This window comes from Gadus chalcogrammus, chromosome 13, assembly GCF_026213295.1.
Source record: "Gadus chalcogrammus isolate NIFS_2021 chromosome 13, NIFS_Gcha_1.0, whole genome shotgun sequence".
Classification (NCBI taxonomy): Eukaryota; Metazoa; Chordata; class Actinopteri; order Gadiformes; family Gadidae; genus Gadus; species Gadus chalcogrammus.
The window spans coordinates 23,045,946-23,067,361 of NC_079424.1; the positions used below are offsets into that span (position 1 = coordinate 23,045,946).

Consider the following 21,416-nt stretch of genomic DNA (forward strand, 5'->3'; position numbering starts at 1 on the left):
GCCACATTTCAGCGGCTGATGAACCTGGTGCTGGGGAATGTCAGGAACTGTAGTGTTTACCTTGATGATGTTGTCGTGTACTCAAGCGATTGGGCCAGTCATGTTGCTAGCTTGACGGCAGTGTTTGAGCGGCTTGTGGAAGCGTCCTTGACCCTTAACCAAGCCAAATGCGAGTTTGGTAAAGCCGTGGTTACATACTTGGGGAAGCAGGTCGGCCACGGGCAGGTCCGCCCCGTAGACGCTAAAATCTCGGCCGTGCTGTCCTATCCGGCCCCCACGTCAAGGCGTGAACTAAGACGGTTTTTGGGTATGGCTGGTTATTACCGGTGTTTTGGCAAAAACTTCTCGGTGGTAGTTAATCCTCTAACCAGCCTGTGTAGCACTAGGATTCCTTTTGTATGGAGTACCGAGTGTCAATATGCCTTTGAGGCAGCCAAGTCCCTTCTCTGCAGTGCGCCTGTGCTGGCGGCCCCTAATGTCTTCCGTCCCTTTCAGCTGGAGGTTGATGCGAGTGCTTCAGGAGCTGGTGCTGTGCTAATACAGGGTGGGGAGGGTGACGTGTGTCATCCAGTGTGCTACTTCTCGGTCAAGTTCAAACATCATCAGCTAAACTACTCCACGATTGAAAAGGAGACCCTGGCTATGCTGCTCGCACTTCAACACTTTGAAGTATATGTTGGTGCCAGTCCATCTCCCGTGGTTGTATACACAGACCATAATCCTCTTGTCTTCCTGACGCAGATGTACAACCACAACCAGCGACTGATGCGTTGGGCTCTATTGGCGCAAGGTTACAACCTTGAGATTAGGCACAAGAAGAGGACCGACAATGTGGTGGCTGATGCCCTGTCCCGTGGGTAAGGAAGAAGAAAAACGTTAAAAGGGAGGAGATAATTCTGGTGGTCCTGATTCTGTGTAGTGTGCTTTAGCGGGGATCGTGCTTAATGTAGCAAACTTAGTTTGCACTTATAGGAGGGGGTGTTACGTGTGTGTGTTTTTCCTCTGTTGTTTTGTGTGCTGCTCCAGGTACCGCCCTCCCCATCGGACTGATCAGACGCACCTGCAGCCCCTCAGCAATCACGTGGATTGCTATAAAGCTGCAGGGATGAAAGCAGACGGGGCGGTGGGCCAGAGAGGCGAACAGAGTGTGGTCGCTGTCGGTCGCGAGTCGGAGCTACGTGGGCTCTTCGTTGTGGCATTGCTCCCTCAGTGGAGGGATAGTGTTGTTGATTGCTCCCTCAGTGGAGGGTTAGTGTTATTGGTTATTGTCTGTGTTAACGTAAGACTCATTTATACAATAAACGGTATATTGGTCGGAACCCTGCTACACTCTTCTGTTCTTTAAACGCCTGGTATTATATTCATTGTTGCTCCCCCCCTTTCCCCTGGACACCAACGGGGTGGGTCGTAACAGACACGCAACACTGCTTTCCATTCCGGTGACGTGCAACGGTACAAGACCGCCAGGGCAAACCTGAAGAGGGGAATCATGGATGCTAAAGCAGCATACAAACGGAAGATCGAGGACCTCTTTAGCAGCTCTGACCCCCGCCAGGCATGGCAGGGGATACGTCACATCACCAGACAAAACAACAACAGCAGCACTACCAGCGGAAGTGCCTTGGAGGCGGAGCAGCTGAACCGGTTCTTCGCCCGCTTTGAGGTGGAGGGAATGACAACCAGCAGTCCGGCTCCAGACACCAACAGCCAGACCCTTGTCCTTCAGGCTGCTGATGTCATCCGCACTCTCCGCAGGATCAACACACGGAAGGCAGCCGGCCCAGATGGGGTCCCAGGACGGGTCTTCAGAGACTGTGCTGCAGAGTTAGGTGTTAAGTATTCACAAATATCTTCAATCTCTCTCTATCACAGTGCACTGTCCCTACCTGCCTGAAGACATCCATCATAGTTCCAGTTCCCAAACAGACTTCAATAACATCTTTCAATGACTACAGGCCTGTGGCACTGACACCTGAAATCATGAAGTGTTTTGAAAGACTGGTTCTACAACACATCAAAGCTGCCCTACCACCCACTTTGGATCCTCATCAATTTGCATATCGAGCCAACAGGTCAACAGACGATGCAATCTCCACGACCCTCCACTCTGTTCTGCGCCACCTGGAGCTGCAGGGGACCTATGCACGGCTACTGTTTGTGGACTATAGCTCTGCGTTTAATACCATCGTCCCCAGCAGGCTATTCTCCAAGATGTCCTACCTGGGTATACCACTCAATCTCTGCCTTTGGATTAAGGACTTCCTGACAAACAGGCCACAGGCTGTCAGAATGGGCCCGCACCTTTCGCCCACTCTGTCACTCAGCACAGGGGCCCCACAGGGCTGTGTACTGAGCCCTTTACTCTACTCCTTGTACACACATGACTGTGCCCCATGTCACACTACCAACACCATAGTGAAATTCGCAGATGACACAACTGTGGTGGGTCTGATCACCAAAGGTGATGAAGCCAATTACAGAGAGGAGGTTCAAAGGCTGACAGAGTGGTGCTCAGAGAACAACCTGAGCCTCAACATCAAAAAAACAAAAGAACTGATCATTGATTACAGGAAGAAGCAGGACACACACACACCACTACACATCAACGGGGAGACGGTGGAGAGGGTGTCCAGCTTCAAATTCTTGGGCATACACATCTCAGAGAACTTATCATGGGCAATAAACACAACAGCAATAGTTAAGAAAGCACAGCTGCCGCTATACTTTCTCCGCACACTCAGGAAAGTCAATCTCTCACAACAGCACCTAAGGTCCTTCTATCGCTGCTCCATCGAGAGTGTGCTTACCTACGGAATCCTGTCGTGGTACGGTAGCAGTTCTGCTGCAGACAGGAAGTCACTGCAGAGGATTATTAAAACCGCCCAAAACATCATCAACCAACAGCTACCTACCATGGACATCATCTTCAACTACCGATGCTTGCAGAAGACACACAACATTATGAAAGACTCATACCACCCTGCCAACTATCTGTTTGAACTGCTGCCCTCAGGGAAACATTACAGGTCCATCAGAACACGCACCACAAGATTCATAAACAGTTTCTATCCCAAAGCAGTCACCATACTTAACTCTGACCTGAAAATAAATCCACTAGTTCCGACAGTATTAATCCGTGACGTCCACATGTAATGCAATGCTCAGCACTTTACATATTTGTACTACTATTTTAAGGCATACTATTTTATTTTATTTTTTTAACTATTTTTTAGGCATATAATGGCACTAAGTTAACGGTATAGTGTATGACGACATGAATGTAGCGAGTGAACGAAATGTTGAATGTATTTTCTTTATTTATTTATTATTTATTATGTTACCTTTTTAAATGAGACCAGTACGTGAGTGCACTGAATTCCGTTGTACTTCTGTCCAATGACAAATAAATATATCCTATCCTATCCTATCCTATTTCGATCAATTGATCTTCCTCCTGCACTGACAAGTGATTCGGGACATTGACAAATGGGTTGCGGATCCACACATTCATTCACCGTGGATCTTTGGAGGATGGGAAGTAACGTTCAAATTCATTTGAAAGCGCAACAAGGTGATCGCACACCAGCTGCGAGAGAATGGGCCCTGCCTCAGTCTCTCCCAAAATCCCCACTAATGTTTGGAACATATCGAATACTCCCCTGTCCACTCGTCGTCCCCACAAATCAAGCTTGGCTTTAAATGCAGCAACTTTATCTGCCAGTTTAAAGACAGTCGTCATTCTCCCCTGGAGTGTCAGGTTGAGCTGAGCTCATAGTGTGACACTACTGTTGAACTGAACAAGTGAAGTGAGCTTAGCCACTGAGCTTAGCGCAGCCGCTGAAGCCAATACGTGTTGCGGACGGGACAGACAGACAGTTATGCCTAAGAAAATAAGTTAAGTTCCTAACTTCTACTCACCTGACCATTTTTTGCAGTAGGCTAGTTTAAATGTGAATAAGTGCACGTGTAAATCTAGATTTTATTTGAATAAATTATTTATTGTTCAGCATGATGCAGTGTACGTAGTGATTTTGGGTTACGTCTGTGAAGTGTCCCTACCAAAGCTGAGACCAAATTTCGCCCTTGGAATAAAGTACCCAGCCTGTCAAGAATCGGTCGCCGCTTCATTACGACCATATTCCGACCTATAAGCAGACCCACTGCCGGTCAAAGTGAAGGGAGCATTAGCCCCCGAGAGAGCATCGGCCCAGGAGGGAAAGTCTCCCCTATGCTCCTCGGTCTGGGAGCCGACAGCAGGAAAGGTGTAACTAACCATCTCGTATTGGGGGCGGAGCGCGAGAGAGTATACCTGCTCCAATAGTGTGCAATAAAAATAAAGCACATTCATTTCAATGATTTTAGCTTGTGTGTGATTTATCGCAGGCACGGGGACACACAAGCTAAAATCATTCAAATGAATGTGCTTTATTTTTATCTCTCACTATTGGAGCCCGTAGGCCTACTCTCTTGCCCCCCAACTACGAGATGGTTAGTGTTACACCTTTCCTGCTGTCGGGTCCCAGACCGAGGAGCACAGGGGAGACGTTCCCACAAGGGCCGATGCGCTCTTTTCTAACGTTTTTTTTTTTCTAATTCCTCTGAGTACCACTTGACAGCACATCGCGTACCACTACAATAGTTTGAGAACTACTGCTTGAAAATATAATGTTAGTTTCTCTGGGTAAAGGGACATTAGCACCCCCTATCGCCTATTGACAATAACTTCAGGTAGGCAGGTCCTCCCTCAGCCTCCTTTGACTCCCATTAAGTTCCCCGAAAGTTCTGGCCAATAAGCAGGATCCCTGGCTGGTGAGCAGTGTTGCCAGATTGGGCATATTTCCCACCAAATTGGGCTACTTTTAACCACGTTAGGCTGGGAAAATTATCATTGGGAGGGAAATCTGCCCAATCTGGCAACGCAGTCGATAACAAACCCGCTCTGACAGCATTGCCGCTCAGTCTAAGAGACGCAAAGCAGGTGAAATCATCTGAAGGATAACGAGATTCTAACATTTGCGAATAAAGTGTACAATGGAAACATTGGAAACAAAGGACATTGTTCATGTTTAATTACACAAAGCATTCCATTCATTGAGTTACAGTGCTAGTTACAAGTTAGTAACCAAAAAAAAAGGTAGACCACTTCGCAAAATCGAGATCACCAAAAGTAATGGCAACGTCAGTGTTGTGGGTGCTACATGGTTTGCTAGGCACTCATGGCTTACTGGTAGCATTGCTAGCAATCGACTGTATTGCTGGCCGTGTTTGCTAATGAATAATGGCAAATCTCCAACGTGGGCTGTTCATGGTTTCACCGATGTGAAAAATCTTGATAGGGCAACCAAACGCCATGACAAGTGTCAAGTTCACATTGGTGCTGCTATGCGACTTTCCTTGCTAGGCACCAAGAGTAGGCCTGATTTGACTAATTGGCTTTGCATCCTTTCCTTCTGCCCTTGTAGTCCATTTCAAAGACATGCTGCCCACCAGCTTTCAAATTACAGTGATGCCACTGGTGGCTTTGTATCAATTTTATTCACATAACTATCCATATTATTTTGTAGTTCACCAAAACACCCTGAAACAACTTGAGTCTGACATTCTTACGCCACTGTCACGTTAAAATTGTACCGGGGGCGAAAATTGTACCGGCCTACGTCATCTTTTGTTTACATCCTGACAACCTGCCCGGCAACAGACGACGCGATGCAGAAAACATGTTTCCAAACGACGAAATAACATAATACAGATAGCGGATCGCTATCTGTATTATGATAGATAGCGATAACACTTGTTTTTACTTTATATTTGTATTGTATTTAATTGTTTAATCGAAACAATAAAAAAAATTGCCTGCGAAACGGGCGATCGCGTCAAATGACAAATGTTTTGCCCGCGAAACGGGCGATCGCGTCAAATGACGTAGGAGGGTTCTTGAAACATAATACAGATAACGGATCGCTAGATAACACTTGGTTTTACTTTATATTTATATTGTATTGAATTGTTTAATCGAATTTAGCTAGTAAACTGAGTGTTTGAAGCAGGTTTCATAGTCTAGAATGTTCAAGAACCTTCCTACGTGATTTGACGCGATCGCCCGTTTTGCGGGCAAATTTTTTAATTGTTTCGATTAAACAATTAAATACAATACAAATCTAAAGTAAAAACAAGTGTTATCGCTATCTATCATAATACAGATAGCGATCCGCTATCTGTATTATGTTATTTCGTCGTTTGGAAACATGTTTTCTGCATCGCGTCGTCTGTTGCGGGGCAGGTTGTCAGGTTGTCAGGATGTAAACAAACGATGACGTAGGCCGGTACAATTTTCTCCCCCGGTACAATTTTAACGTGACACCACCATACACCAATGCAAGCGCAAGCAGGCCAATGGCAACCAAGCGTGCAGTCCTTCCTCCCTCACTTTTAAAACCACCAGCCGCCACTGATATAAAGCAAGTTTAACCTGTGTTATATACAGCCTATGTTAAGTCAGTTTAACCTGTATTATACACAATCTATCTTAAGGTTAACCCGTATTAAATTATAGTCGGATACACTTCTAACAATTTTAATTAATTGGGAACATTTGAAACGTGAGACCTCTCTGGTTTAATTACATTTAAGTAAGGCTATTGTTAAGTGAAGGATACTTTATAATTAAAAACAAAAAAACAAAATGAAGGCTATTTAGGGAGTGCTTCTGACCCTAATCCTAACCCTACCTACTGGGCAGGTAGGGTTAGGGTTAGGGTCTGGAGTGAAATCAATTATATTCCTATTGTCTTTCCAGCGTTAGCTGTGACCTTCAGAAGCATCATAAACAGAAACTCTTGCAGTCTCACTTTCTACGAGAAAGCCCGGCTGATCTGGTTGAGTGCTGAAAACCCTCAATGCAGTGTTTGAGAATACATCTCAACATTGTTTTGCCAATGTTGGTTAAAGTTTCTTAAACAACTCCCCTTAATTCTCTGTTTATTTCTTCAAGGCTTTATCTTCTTTAGCACCAATTTAGATTTGTTTAAGCTAAGCATTGGAGGCAAAGATAGTATTGTATGCTCATCCATGTCTTGGTTTCTACACAGAAAGGAAGGTTTGAGGTATTCACTATCATCATGGACCTCCTTTCACATGTCCCAAACTTTCTTACTGCCTTCTTTTTATCTACCCACTGTAGAATTTGAAACAGTAGAAGATTAGACTTGGTTCTGCAATGCCATGGCTCAGTTCTCTGACTTGGTAGACTTGGTTCTGCCATGTCATGGGTCGGACCTCTGAATTGGTAGACTTGGTTTTGCCATGTCATGGTTCAATCCGATTCCTTTTATAATAGGCATTTTTGAAATGCCTATTTTTGCATTACAGAAAGGTCAGCATTGCAACAAAAAAGATCAATGCCTTATTTCACCCCATTTCTGACCAAAAGTAAACCAGAATGTACTTCAAATGCAATAAATAAACAAATAGCCAATTATCATCACCATTCAGTGTGCTTCTATTTGACGAGCATCATCATCATAGTCCCAGATAGATCTCCAACGAATAGACAAAAGATTATACAAAGTATTCAAACCATCTTGCATATTATGGTTTTGCCTAACATGCGTCTCTCAAACCATCTCTCCAAATCTTCTAAAGTTCCCGGACTAGGGTGGAACCCCATATACAGGTAACAGACCAAATTTATTTTTGTTGTTAGTTGTAGCGTCATATAGTTGTATATGAGTGACAGTGCAGAGAACAGTGTGGCTACCGTGGCCTAAATGGTAGCGACTCTTACTCTTTAATCGAGAGGTTGCTGGATCAATTCCCTCTATTGTCAGATTTACGCTTTTGTCAGATTGTCACGCATTTATGATAGAGTTGCTTTTTAGTCAGCAAGCCAGACCTCATGGGTCAAAAAATTCCAAATTCAGTTCCTTTTTAGTCAGCCAGCCGGACTTCCTGTATCATAAGGTTTAAAATTCAGTGCCTCCCTGATATTCTGAGGACAAGCTCTAAGATTTACACATTGCTTCTGAATCTAGCAATAGGTCAAAGATTCAAGTAAGCTGTTTTACTTGCGTGTTCTGTGTGAGGCTAACAATGCAAAATAGTGTAGCTATCCTAGGCAATAATGGGTGTTTACAAATGTATTTGAGTAGTCTGATAAGTTTTTTGATTTATTTTTGTCTGATCAATATGCCAGGGTAAATCCACAGGGGTGAAAATAGCATACAACTAAATTAATAGTGTTCAACTAAATTAAATTAGTTCTATGGAGGGGTTTTTGTCTATGGAATGATCCTGTCACTTTCCTACCACACATGTGACTTCAATGTGTGGCAGTAAAGTGACAGGATCATTCCATAGACAAAAATCAGCTGTAACCAAGTATTATCATATATTTATAGTTATATCCTAGTCTGGCTGAGCGGAAATGGACAGCATCTATAGCGCTAGCGTCGGATTCCACTGCTACTCCTCCCCTTTCAGTTGATGGCTTTCCCGTTTCAAACTCGGAAACTAGTCAGTATGGCGAGTTTTGAAGTGGACTTTGACGGCGCTGTAAAGCTTGCATGTTTGGCTCTTTGCGTCGAAAATTGCAAAGAACTTCAAAAGATTTGCTTACAGCATTTGCTGAGGAAGAAAGATGTTCTTGCCTGTTTTCCCACAGGCTATAGCAAAAGTTTTATGTATCAAGCATGGCCTATTGTGTGCAGCGAGCTAGCAGGGGAAACGTTCAATCCGACCTCGGAGACTTAAACACAGTATTGTGTCCTTTTATATAACTATAAAAGGATCTTCACATAGGCGACATACATCTTTAATCATTTTTTGTGGCGTTTGCGGTTGGGATTGAGCCATCTCTCTGACAGCCTCTGAACGTGAAGACGTTCCAAGAAAATAATTTCCCCCCCGGCACCATTTTGCATGGACACCGCTGCTGCTTCCCGGGCTTAGCCCCGCCCTAGACGATTGTGATGTGTTTAAAGAAATAAAAACAGGCCAGCCCAGTTTCCCCCGGATAGACGGCTCTAAATAGCATGGTTCCAGACCATTCTACTTGCTGTAGATTGGTCTGACTTTGCGAGACTAGTTATATCCTACTTTTGTATATTAATACATTGCATCCTTTTTTCAAATTGTGTGTGGCATCTGTATGTTTATATAGGGCATCTGTATTTTATATTTTACCTTATATCTTATTTTTACATTTTACCTTTTGCTTAGGTTGTTTCTGTATTACTGTATAGGCTGTCTGTATTAATACATACATTTTGTGTTAGAGATATTTGTATTGTGTAACCTGCTGGATTGTGAAATTTAGTTTGGGGTCAACAAAGTATCTATCTATCTATCCACATGAGAGGTCTGTGGCAGCAATGGGCTATACAAGTATAACTAAGATATGGTGCACAGTGATCCAACACCACTGTTGGGATGGTCAGTGGCCACAATGCCCAACACAGAGGGAGGCAGTCCTTCTATGCCAGAATTTATGAAGAAAGTTTGGCTATTGGCCATTGAAGATAATAGGTGCCTCTAATCGTATCAATGCCTCTGCGTTTGAATGATACTGAATGAATGGAACGTTGCATTTTTAATGTTTACAGCAAAGATTCAAGACTAGAGAGTGCACGCCAATCAATGAAGACTTGCGGAATCAGAGAAAGCATATGTCGGCTTAGGCCTAATCAATTGTGTTTTAATATTTGTAGCATTCATATTAGCATATTATTTTTATAGGCTACTCTGCTGTTGGCCTTGATGGGGGGATATTTTTTTGCTGTCACAAAATATAGTTTCATCCAACAACATTCCTGCGTCTCCCCCTCCTACAGAGCCCATTTCAGCACCGCGTCAGTAGACAGTTACAAGCCTACGAACGTCGTTAGAGCAGTGCACACACGTTCATGTTAAGAGGACTTTTGGGAAACGACATATTTTACGAAGGTTCAAAAGATCCTTTTTTTTGAGAATGATCGTACGACCATGGATCCATCGTTATCGGGAAACTGGGCCCGGGTCTAAATGACACCATGACACAGACAAATGACTAAAAGAAAAATGGTTAAAAATATAAATAGTGGTGTGTAGATTAAAAGATGGGTGAGGCTATTTGCACCCCTGGTACAATTATCAGTATATGCTATTTGTACCCTGTTGCAATTAGAAGTAAATGCTATTTTTACCCTGGTACAATTATCAGTATATGCACACAGAAATGTGTTACATTAATACCCCCCACCCCGAACGTCAATGTATGCTATTTTCACCCCTGTGGATTTACCGTGGAATATTAATCAGACAATGAAAAAAAAGAACTGCTGCAGACAAGGTAACCCTGACAAGATCTTCTCAGAACGTTTTTAAGTTTGGTGATCAGACTCCTCAAATACATTTGTAAACACTTATGATTGCCTAGGATAGTTACACTATTTTGCATTGTTAGCTTCCTAAATAGATCATGCAAGTAAAATACCTTACTTTAATCTTTGACTTATTGCTAGATTCAGATGCAATGTGTAAGTATTCTCCAAGTCTTGGGGCTTGTCCTCAAAATATCAGGGAGGCACTGACTCTGAAACTTTATGATACAGGACTACTGGCTGGCTGACTGACTAAAAAGGCACTGAACTTGGAACTTTATGACAAATGAGGTCTGCCTTGCTGACTAAAAAGCGCCGCGATCATAAAAGCGGGACAATCTGACAAAGGCGGAGACAAAGGAGAATTGTCACAAAGGAGACCTGTGCTGAACTGATTTGGTCTGCTTGTCTTGATCAGCGATTGGGCGCAAACACGTCAAATGCATTGGCTGAGAGAAAAGAAGGGCGGAGATTATTAGCATACTAGAAGGGCGGAGATTATTAGCATACTAGAAAGACGCCGTTTTTTTACATGCGTTGTGATGTGCACAAACGCGCGTACATAACGCGCAGTTTGATGCTCAAAACTAAGTTTTTTTTACAGGCCTTCTTGAAGGAGTTAATTGTGGTATGAAAAGTGGCGCATTTTTTGCACATGGCGAAAAATTATGGCGTTTTTTACACCGTGATAAAACGTGAAACGTGACTGAATGAGGTTGATTTCTGGCAGTGGTGGCTTGCAATACACACGAGAGATTGACAGATCGCATTTTGGCAAAAAATAGGTTTGGCGCTTGTCGCGGTTTGGAAAAAAACGGCATCTTGTGGTACATTCTAAACAAGGAAATATAGCGATTTGGCATTAAACGCAGTGAATAGGTTCAGTGTACAGCAAAATGGCGTGACAGACTATTTGGTATTTGGTTTTCAATTTATTTATTTTCAATTTGGTATTTATCGCGTTTTGGAAAGGAGCTCCTCATATGAAGCTTGTGATGAGCAGATTGTGCCTAGCCGTGAGGATATTGAAGGAGGGAGAGGAGGCTGTCTGAACCTCAGCGTCCCAAGCCCGACTCTGAAGCTTGCCAAGCAGATAATCAAATAGAGCAGCAGAAAAACACAACAAAGGGTCAATTTTGGATGTCTCCCTCAAGGCAACACTATAACACACAACCGGACAAAAATCAATGGGATTCAAAACATCACTTAGGCACGTTTGCCCGCCAGACAACAACCTTTGATTTTTACATCCCGATCTGTTACTTCATTTCGATATATATACTCAGCACTGAGACACACAAGCTCACAATTGATGGTCGCCTGTGGCAGCGTTTCTGCCTCTCTGCAATCCTTTGGCCGATCAGTGAATGGGCCATTGCCTCCCCTCCCCCCCCCCCCCTCCAGATGTGTCAATACATTATTCAAATCCACCCATAACTGCACTTAGCTCCGCCCACCCAAAGCGATATCAGTGGTGGTGTTTATCAAAGTCTGAGCCAATCAGCACACTCAGCCAAGTTTGGAATTACAGAGTCAGAGCTGGTAAACTCGTTGTTCTTGTAGAGATGAAGGCCAGCTCTGTACTCAGCATCCTGGAACTGTGTTAAGTAACAATGTCGACGTGGACATGTTTTTGAGTGTGTGTGTGTGTGCAGAGCTGATGGAGCTGTTCATGTATGCTGTAACACACACAAGTTTCATTTTGTTAAAGTAATTACTGGAGGCGGACTCAGCCAGCTAGATGCAATCTATAGTAATTATGAGTAATGATGCTGTTTAAGATGAAACAAAGGCTTTTACAATGTTCAGCAGCAACAACAAATCTATCTGGTGTTACCTCAAAATGATCTATAATATACGATAAGTTAAATACGTTTTGCAATCACACTGAAATAGTATAAAAACATGAATATAATAGTTAAGACAAATTAATGATTTTGTTTTACTTATTGTTTAATTCTTTGTGCACAAATTGCAACTCTTAAACTCTAAACATATTAAAAAAAAATCATATTGTGTGATGTTGGGTAGTTTGTATTTCTTACAACATTATCATTTCGATCATTTAGTTTTATTGATATTGATGTTGTCTCTGGGACTCAGGTGAAGTGAACATGTTTTATGCACAGTTGCTTGATTACTACCTGTCCTCTCTAGTGCACGCTCTGTGCTATAGTCAGCATTTGAAATGTCAGACAGCATGCTGTTTCATCAGCCACTTTCATAAATATCTGTGAGGCTTTTCAGAAAAAAAACACACATGAGTTTCCTGGTGATTTATGACACCAGTGTGCAGTAAGATAGAAATCACAGGTAATAGGCAGATTTAAAAATGCTCTGTAAGCATGCATCTGCTGATAAATGTCAAGAACACAGTTGTGATTGGCAATAGATAAATGAAACAGTGTTTCTGAAACCTCTCCTGGGATCTCCGCCTTCATGTTATTCCTTAAACAGGACTTTTAGACCCTTCAAGTTGTGCGCCTTTGAACCCAGATAAACATGTTTGGTGATATTCAAAAGTTTTATTTAAATGTCGTTTTTATAAAGGGTAATACTAAATCTATTCACTTGTTTGGTTTCTGTGACCCACACAATATTAACATGTCCCTGTCAAAAAAAGACAGGGACAGAGCCTCTTTAAAGGGTTTTGCATGTAGCAGCAGTTCTCTGCGACTGCAGTGAATCACACATCAGCGGTCTCCCTCTGGCCAGCCGGCTGTAGGGCTTGTGTCCCTGCATGTCTTGTACCAACATGGTTGGACCACCCACAGAAGTCAGGACATCCCATTCATTTCGGGAATCGTCCCCAGGGGCTGCTGGGAAGCGCAGCTCTAGCAGCGAAGGAGGCTGGTCTTTTGGGGAAGGCGGACATCACGATGGTCCTCCCTGAGTCATGCAAAACGTTTTACTCTCACTACTTCCTGGTACCAAATAGGTCAAGGGAGATGAGACCCATCCTGGATCTTAGTTACAATGAGGAAATTCTGAATGCAATTGGTTCAAGGGGTCTAGGACTGCACGTTCCTAATATCAAGCGTCATTTACCAATTCACCACTTTGTGGCATGTTAATGCATACATGCAATGCTCGGCGCAGTAAGGTCCACTCAACCGTTGTTTGTACGTTCTGGCGACGCTGCAACATAGTGCTCTCTCTCTAAACAGCGTTCACCTCTGTGGTTATGTGGGGTTGTTTGTTAAGCCTACACTGGGCAGGGCTTGGCTCCATTTTACAGGGTGCGGCAACTTCCACGGCTCTACTCAGGGGCTAGGCAGTGGAAGACATTTACGCAGCTTCGTCATGATTTTCCCCAGACCCTCTGAGATTAGACGTGACAAGGGGCTCTCGGCCACTCTGCCTGAGTCAGAGATCAGCTCCTAACTCTTCACATGGCGTAGTATAAGGCTTGTTACTCAGAGCTGTAATGATTCCTAGTGTTGCTCTTTACCCTATCCCTCCTGTCACCCAGTGGTGTCCCAGTGCTACGTTGGGATTAAGTGTGGCCGTGAATTAATTTAATGTTACAAATTGTAACCGGCATGGTGAATGCCCTGTCCTCTAATCACTGGTGATAGGTGCGGTTGGCTGCATCATCTCTGTCTCTTTAATGTTCAAAAGGGCAGGATATGATGATATCATGTGCTTGGGTCAACTTTTACTCCATCCTCGCCTACATTTGATCCTGGTGTAATAGAATCAAAGTGTTTTTGTTCAACTACTGTTCCCCATCACTGAGAGAATAGCATAGGGACCTAAAGCCACTCCGCGTAGCGCGCGCTCTCTCTCTCTCTCTCTCTCTCTCTCTCTCTCTCTCTCTCTCTCTCTCTCTCTCTCTCTCTCTCTCTCTCTCTCTCTCTCTCTCTCTCTCTCTCTCTCTCTCTCTCTCTCTCTCTCTCTCTCTCTCTCTCTCTCTCTCTCTCTCTCTCTGTGTGTGTATATATATATATAAAGGTTGCCAGGTTGATTGGTACACTGTTGACCTTCAGTGCACGTGAGAGTGCAGTGCACACAGGACTATAAGTCCATCAGGCAAAGCCTGGACGGCTATGCCTACAATCAGTGCGTAGAGTTAGAATACCACAACTAACAATTATCTTTATCTTATTGTAGTAAAAAAGATACACAGAAATACAAAAACAGTTCAAGATTCCAGAGTATCTGGGTGTGCAACAACTACATGACTTAATCATCTAATTATACGTTTTGGATGTTAAACATGTTGTTTTGAGAGGGTTCTTGGAATCTGTCTCTCAGGGTGTTTTGCTGGTTCATCAGGTTGAACCCAATGATTCTCAATAACAAGATAGTGCTTCAAGTTGGTAAATTCTGTCCAGTTACACATGCTTTTAAGACCCTCTGTTTCAGGGAATTTGAAATCAGAACCATCACACTGACACCATAATGGACTCAGGTCTGTGTGCCTAGTTTTGGACGTACCATTGTATTGCATATGGTAATCACTACTTTTAGTTCCATGGTCTTTGAGAACATCCAGCTTTGAGCCAGGGAAGGAATGATGTCACCGCAAGCGTGAGTTTAGTCGGATATCCAAAATAGCAAACATTGTGATACAATATACAATATATAGCTTTGCAACAATATTTTCATTAAAATACTTGAAAGAGATGGACGTGCAAGGGTTTTTAAAAGGTACGTGGTAGAGTCAGCATGGATGTTCTGTTAAAGAGCAGCCAGGCAGGGTATTGTCCTTCAGCCAACATGACTCTGCTCTCTGCCAACCGACAAGAGATCTGGCTTCTGCTGCCAAGTAATACTCCTGAAGCTGTGGCAGACCAGAGCCTCCGACGTCTTTGATCAGGCATAGAGCATTCCCTGCTTTATGCCTGATCCTCTTTTCAAATAAAAGACATCGTAGTCCAAAGCTTCAGTGTTCATAATACAACAAATATCCTTGAAGGGTAATAATTTGATAAAATCAATATATCCTAATGCCTCAAAGTTTCCAGCCCTCTTTAGAGCATTGTAAATAAACGTTGTGTTTTGTTGCAGCTTTAAATTACTTGGGATTTCCAATCAGAAATATCAAATGTTGTTCGACGTGATTCTAAATCTCCGGACAAAGTATTGGTCGAAGGGACCTTGAAACCTCTAAACATTTTTGAGTCCGCGTTATTCCTGTGTCCATGTCTCAGCAAGTACTCGAGTAGGCCTTCTCGTTTTGTTAAAACCTTTTTTTGTTCTCCTTAAAATGTCTGCGGCACTTGTATACAGACTGTGTGCTTTACAGCAGCTCTGAAGAGCACAGTCTTTGCTCTGCTCTTCACTGTGGTACGTCAGGACGTTCCTGGTGGGCCAACATTATTGTAAAACTGACATTTGCGTGATGAACTCTGCCTTACCGGGCTAAGACATCCTTTACACAGATATCCAAAATCTGGTCCAGTCTAACTGATGCAGACATTTGCGTTCTTCCATACAGCTCCTCTAAGAAATGTCTAGATAGGTTAGGGGGGGAAATGCATGTGTAAAAGTGCTTATGTTTACTCCCTGGTTTTAGGTACTTCCATCGGAAATGGTGGCATTGCCAGGCCTGATTGGCCATTATTGCGTCATCCAGACCCACTAACCAGGGCATGGCGAGACCAACAGCCACAGCTTTGGCAGCCGGCCAAAGCCCATCTAGGCCAGGGTACTCCAGAGAGGATCAAGTCATTACATCCTAGTAGCGCTACCTTGAAGGCTCCGTCGGGGGCACAAAACACCATCGAGCATCCTAGTAATCACTCAGTTAGCGTTGGACAAAGGTGACTGAAAACAACCTCAAACCTGTTTGCATTAAATTAGTTATTTTCCAGGCATTTAACATTAAAAAATACATTTTTAAAGCATTGCTTTATAACCCCAAGCTACTGACAGACACCAAGTGGGTTGAAATGAACATTCCAGGAGATTGATTGTATTTGGGAACATAAACAGTTGGGACATGATAACAGTAAGTCTGACTGGCTCGGGTTTAATGCTGACAAGGTTTCCCAAATAAACGGTAGAATAACATCCAACACATTAAAACCCAAAAATAGGCAAATGCCGCTGTTCATTACGAGTCATCAGTTGTATAACACTGTCTGTTCCAACAAGAGCAAAAAGAACAAGGCTGAATCCACAGCAGTCCTCAAATACTGAATGTAATAATATATAGTCAGCTTTTAGGATTGTTCCTTTTTTTCATAGAGCAAGGTTATGACCAATGTTAAAGGTTCCATGGCATGCCCCCAGGTGTGGTGTGATTAGCCGGTACAAGCCGATTTGGAAATCTGCCTACCCGGTGGACTGTAGCAAATGTTGCCCGTCTATCAGTCACACATCTAGGTGGACACACCCACCTGTGATGTCATAAGGGGCAGATTTCCAAAACGGCTTGTAGCGGCTAATCACACCACACCTGGTGGCATGCCATGGGACCTTTAAAAAACGTCTTTACTATGAATCTAGGTGCACGTGATCTTGATATAAAATGCAACTTGCAAGGTAACATGAATATCTCACTGTGTCTCATACTGCCCTAAGTCCCTTATCTGGCCTCGCTGTAAAGGACAACCTTTCGGGCTGTACGGGATGTGTCTGGTGTGTGTTTGTACGTACAAGTGCGAGTTTGTGTGTATAAGTGTTTGTGTGTGCATGATTGGTGTGTGTGTGTGTGAGTGAGTGACTGCCAAAGACTTGCACAAATTTGATTGGAGAAAAATGAGGTAAAAGCTCCGAAGACCCGAGGCATCGGTTAGTTTACACAACACACAATCGCACTGTAAGCGATGCCCTGGATTGTGTGACGCAACAGGATCCATGATGTTCATGTGTCTACTCGTGTTGAGTTTGAAGCTCAACGAGGACCCCGGGGAGAGAGGATTGGGGAGGATTGGGGGAGACAGAGAGGACAAACGAAAGGCCTGCTGGTGTCACACATGGACCACAGGAACGACTTTAAAGTAATGCTTCTAAGATGAGGATTTTCATATCTACACCCCAACTGACCCTAGAATACAGATAGGAATAGTTTGCAGTCTAGATGCAATCCCAGCTCGTTAACCAACTATCAATCCTCCTTTAGCATATGGTCTTCACTGCAGCTCTCTACCTCGTGTTAGGATTGCTGGCGTCTCTGTTTCCTCATATCTCCCACGACTTTCAATGTGGTGTAACTCATAACACAAATAAATATTTTAAAACAAACGACTTTTGGTGGAAATACCAAAGCAATTATTTCAGTATTAGGTTGACAATAACCCTAACTCACTAAAAGAGTAAAAAGTGATTTCGTCCAAAATAGGACACGAATACAACAGCAAATTAATTATCTCTTGTGTCAGAAATTGCATGCATGTTTTTGATAGTAGAAGTATTTAAGGGAAATTTTGGCCCTTATTAGTTAATGAATCCTCTTCCTTGGTGGATGTAAATCCTTGAGAGAAGAAGCTAAAACCAAAACTAACACTAATAATGTGGTACACCAAAAAATAAAGACGGAATAAAAGGCTCCAAGTGCCGTTAATTCAAACAGACATTTGTGGAGTTTATTTCCTGGAGCCACGAAGCAGACAGCCATGCGTGGGCTTGGCCTGCTGCTGAGTGGGAGACAGTGATTTAGGAAGGAAACATGTTCTGAACAGATGTCAGGGGCTGGAGGAGGACCGCCATCACACTCCTTCTCAATCTGCCTTTCACCAAACTGACCATCAATCACTCTGGCTCCGAACATACATCGGGACTTAGTGGTTACCTGAAACATGGCACCGGCTTTGAAATGTCTCATGGATTCTGGCTCAAAGCCGTGACATCAGGTTACAGACATCATGCTGATGTGTGCCAAATATACAGAAAGGCCAGTCTTAATGTCGGCCTCCTGGAACCATAATGTGTTGAGAATTCTCCCTCACAGTTAATCTCAACCCGATGCCGCCAAAGCACTTGAGAAAGTTAAGCTCAGACAAGACCTGATTATCATTCAGCAAAGAGGAACAGGCACATTATTTAAGCACATCAGCAGGGAAAATCATGCAGATTAATGCACAATTTCTAGTCTTTTTTCTCTCATGGCTCGAGAAACAACAGGCTCACGAATCCACTCAGTGCTACTGGGATCCATTTAAAGTGCAGCATTACTTTCAAAGTATAAAAAAGGACCAAAGTTAACACACACACACACGTGTCTTTGGTCCCTGGTATCATGGTCAGATTCACATTTGTGTCATATTCTATCAAGTAACACCGGGGTATAAATCACAAGTCCGGTTTTCAAAAAACACCATAAGTGGGTGGAGCTCCAGGGTGTTTCAATTTTCAAATGCTCGCAAATTATTTGTGTCAACTTTTTGTGTAGCCGATTACGTCAACGCGTCGTCCCAGCCCTGGTGAGGATCACCATTATCATCACTGATGAAGTTCATAACATGGTCAGGTTCACCATTATCATCACCAATGCTTGGCCATTGTTGCCCGGCAACAACGGCGTCTGACAGAAACGCTAAACAAGCACAGAGCTGTTTATTTCAGAGACGTGTTTGCTTACCTTTTCTGGAGTACGACCCAGTCATTAGGACAGAACCCCTGACTGAGGCCAGGTGGTCCACCGACCCTCGAGCTCCCAGACTAAAGGATACGACCAGGCACCACAGGCTTCCTGTTGACCAGCGCGAAGGAGAGCTCCGTCTGCAGGAACACGGCGGAGACCTTGATCACGTGCTGTCCGAACCGCAGAGTGGCCATGTCTGAGGGAAGGAGACAGGGGAAGGAGGAAGCATTAGGTTCACTTTGGTCAGAAAGAACAAGCATCACACACACACAAGCACAAGGTCAGGCAAGGAAAGAGATAGTGAAGATTCTGAGAACCTTTTGAGCTGCAGAAGGTGTGAGCCTCACTAATTAGTCAGGCCATTTTCTTTAACTGCATTCATTGACAACAAACAGAACGTGTTCAGAGTACGGCTCTTTTGATAGGTAGATAAATCTCAAACCATTGTTAGGAGCCACCAAAGCAGAAGGCTAAGAGAAATCCACTCTGAGATTATTTTGAAAATATTTTAGTGTAAAGCACAGATTGATCTAAAACCATTTTGTGGATGGGGGAATTCCCTTTCAAATAATAATGGTAATGCTATATATGGAACATTCGTTTATAGCATTTTATAAATACTTATATAACTTTGGTTATATAATTCCATCTTTTGAATGTATATAGTTGACCGCTTTGTTTTCAATATGCACATTTGAGGAGCAAAGCCACCTGAAGCAAAGGTAACTTCGTGAAAAGTGAAAGGAAAATAAATTAAAAAGTGGGAGCAAATGAATAAAGAATGATCTAATATCGAAGTTTGCTGAACATTCCCATGTAAGGTAGTTCTGACAAGTGCCACCCCCCCCCCCCCCCCCCCCCCCCGAACAGCAATTCCTTCATTACTTTTAAAATATGTAAATAATTATATATTAGATCAGCTATGATCATTCCAGTGCCCAAGAAAAGAAACATAAACTGTCTTAATGATAATAGGCCTGTTGCACTTACTTCTGTTGTTATGAAGGTACTTGAGCGCCTAGTTTGTAGGTACTTGACGTACATCACGCTAGACCCTCACCAATTTGCCTACAGGGCTAATAGGGGAGTGGACGATGCAGTTTCACTTTGCACGCATTTCATTCTGCAATATCTGAACACTAAGTCCACCTATGCCCGTGTACTGTTCATTGATTTTAGCTCGGCTTTTAATACCATCATTCCTGTCAAACTGTACAACTTTCTCCTGGCCGCAGGAGTTAATGCTCTACTTTGTCAGTGGATCTTAGGGTGCACTCACACTAGGCCATTTGGCCGTGGCCGTGGACGTTTTCACCCCTAACCGTGCTGAAATCTGCCAGTGTGAGTGTGGCCAGTCTGGCCAGGCCAGGCTTGGCCACTTGGGAGAGGTGTGCTGCTACGGTACGGGCCGCCACGGTACAGATGCTAATGAGCCAACACGCGCACACGCACGGCTACGCAACCTGAGCTGGATGACGTATAGTCCATGCGACGACCATGGACATAATAAAGGCGACGAGCCTTGTTTCCCATTAAACGGTAAACATGGCGTCAAGCGGTTCAACTGTTGGTCCCATAGAGAAGTCGAGTGTCTGTTAGCCATTTGGGCAGACGATAACTAACAGACTCAGCAAAGTGCGAACTGTGTTCTCTGTGTTGTTGTCCATTTTTAAATATCTGACTGGCGGCAGACTTTATTAAGGTCCATGCAGCGGACGCTTGGTGATGACGTGTTACGACGTGATGACCTATGTACAAGAGCCTACCATGGCCAGGCCACAGTTGCGACGGCCAACGGCCACGGCCAGATGGCCTAGTGTGAGTGCAGGCCAGAGAACAATGGGGCCAGTTGAGCACGGTTAGGTGTGAAAACGGCCAACGGCCACGGCCAGATGGCCTAGTGTGAGTGCACCCTTAAACTTCCAGTCCAGTAGAAAACTGTGTGTTAAAATCCAGAATAATGTGTCATCACCAAGGGTTCTGAACAATGGCACCCCACAAGGGTGGGTCTTGTCACCTCTACTATTTTCTCTTTACACTAACAATTGTACATCAAATTCTGCATCTGTCAAAATGCTAAAGTTTGCAGATGACACCACTGTCATAGGCCTCAGATCTGATGGGGAGGAATCTACCTATCGGAGTGAGGTTGAACACCTGGTGCAGTGGTGTGAAGACAATAACCTGATCCAAAATACAACCAAAAACAAAGAACTCATAATTGACTATAGGAAAAGGGCCCATCTCCATTAATGGCCAAGTTGTGGAGTGAGTCTCCTCCTTCCGTTTCTTAGGCACCACTATCCACCAGTCCCCATCATGGAAGCCGAAGATCAGTCTTATTATTTCCAAATCCCATCAGAGATTATACTTCCTCCGTCAGCTGAGGAAATTTGGGGGAAGTCAGGCAGGCATGACCCATTTTTATCGTGCAGTCATCAAAAGTGTGCTTACCTTCTCCATCCTGGTCTGGTATGGTAGTGCTACCAGCCAGGACAAACAACAGCTTGAGAGGGTAGTACTCTAAA

At 43.6% G+C, this 21,416-nt stretch overlaps 1 protein-coding gene across 1 annotated transcript in view; it reads right to left on the bottom strand.

Moving 5' to 3' along the window:
- The window catches only part of fhit (fragile histidine triad diadenosine triphosphatase), a 268,764-nt gene that overhangs the window by 177,937 nt on the left and 69,411 nt on the right, over positions 1-21,416 (bottom strand). Inside the window, exon 3 of the mRNA XM_056605340.1 lies at positions 18,977-19,084. Within this exon, the coding sequence (XP_056461315.1) occupies positions 18,977-19,082 (106 nt within the window). The 5' untranslated portion in view covers positions 19,083-19,084. The remainder of the gene's footprint in view (positions 1-18,976; positions 19,085-21,416) is intronic.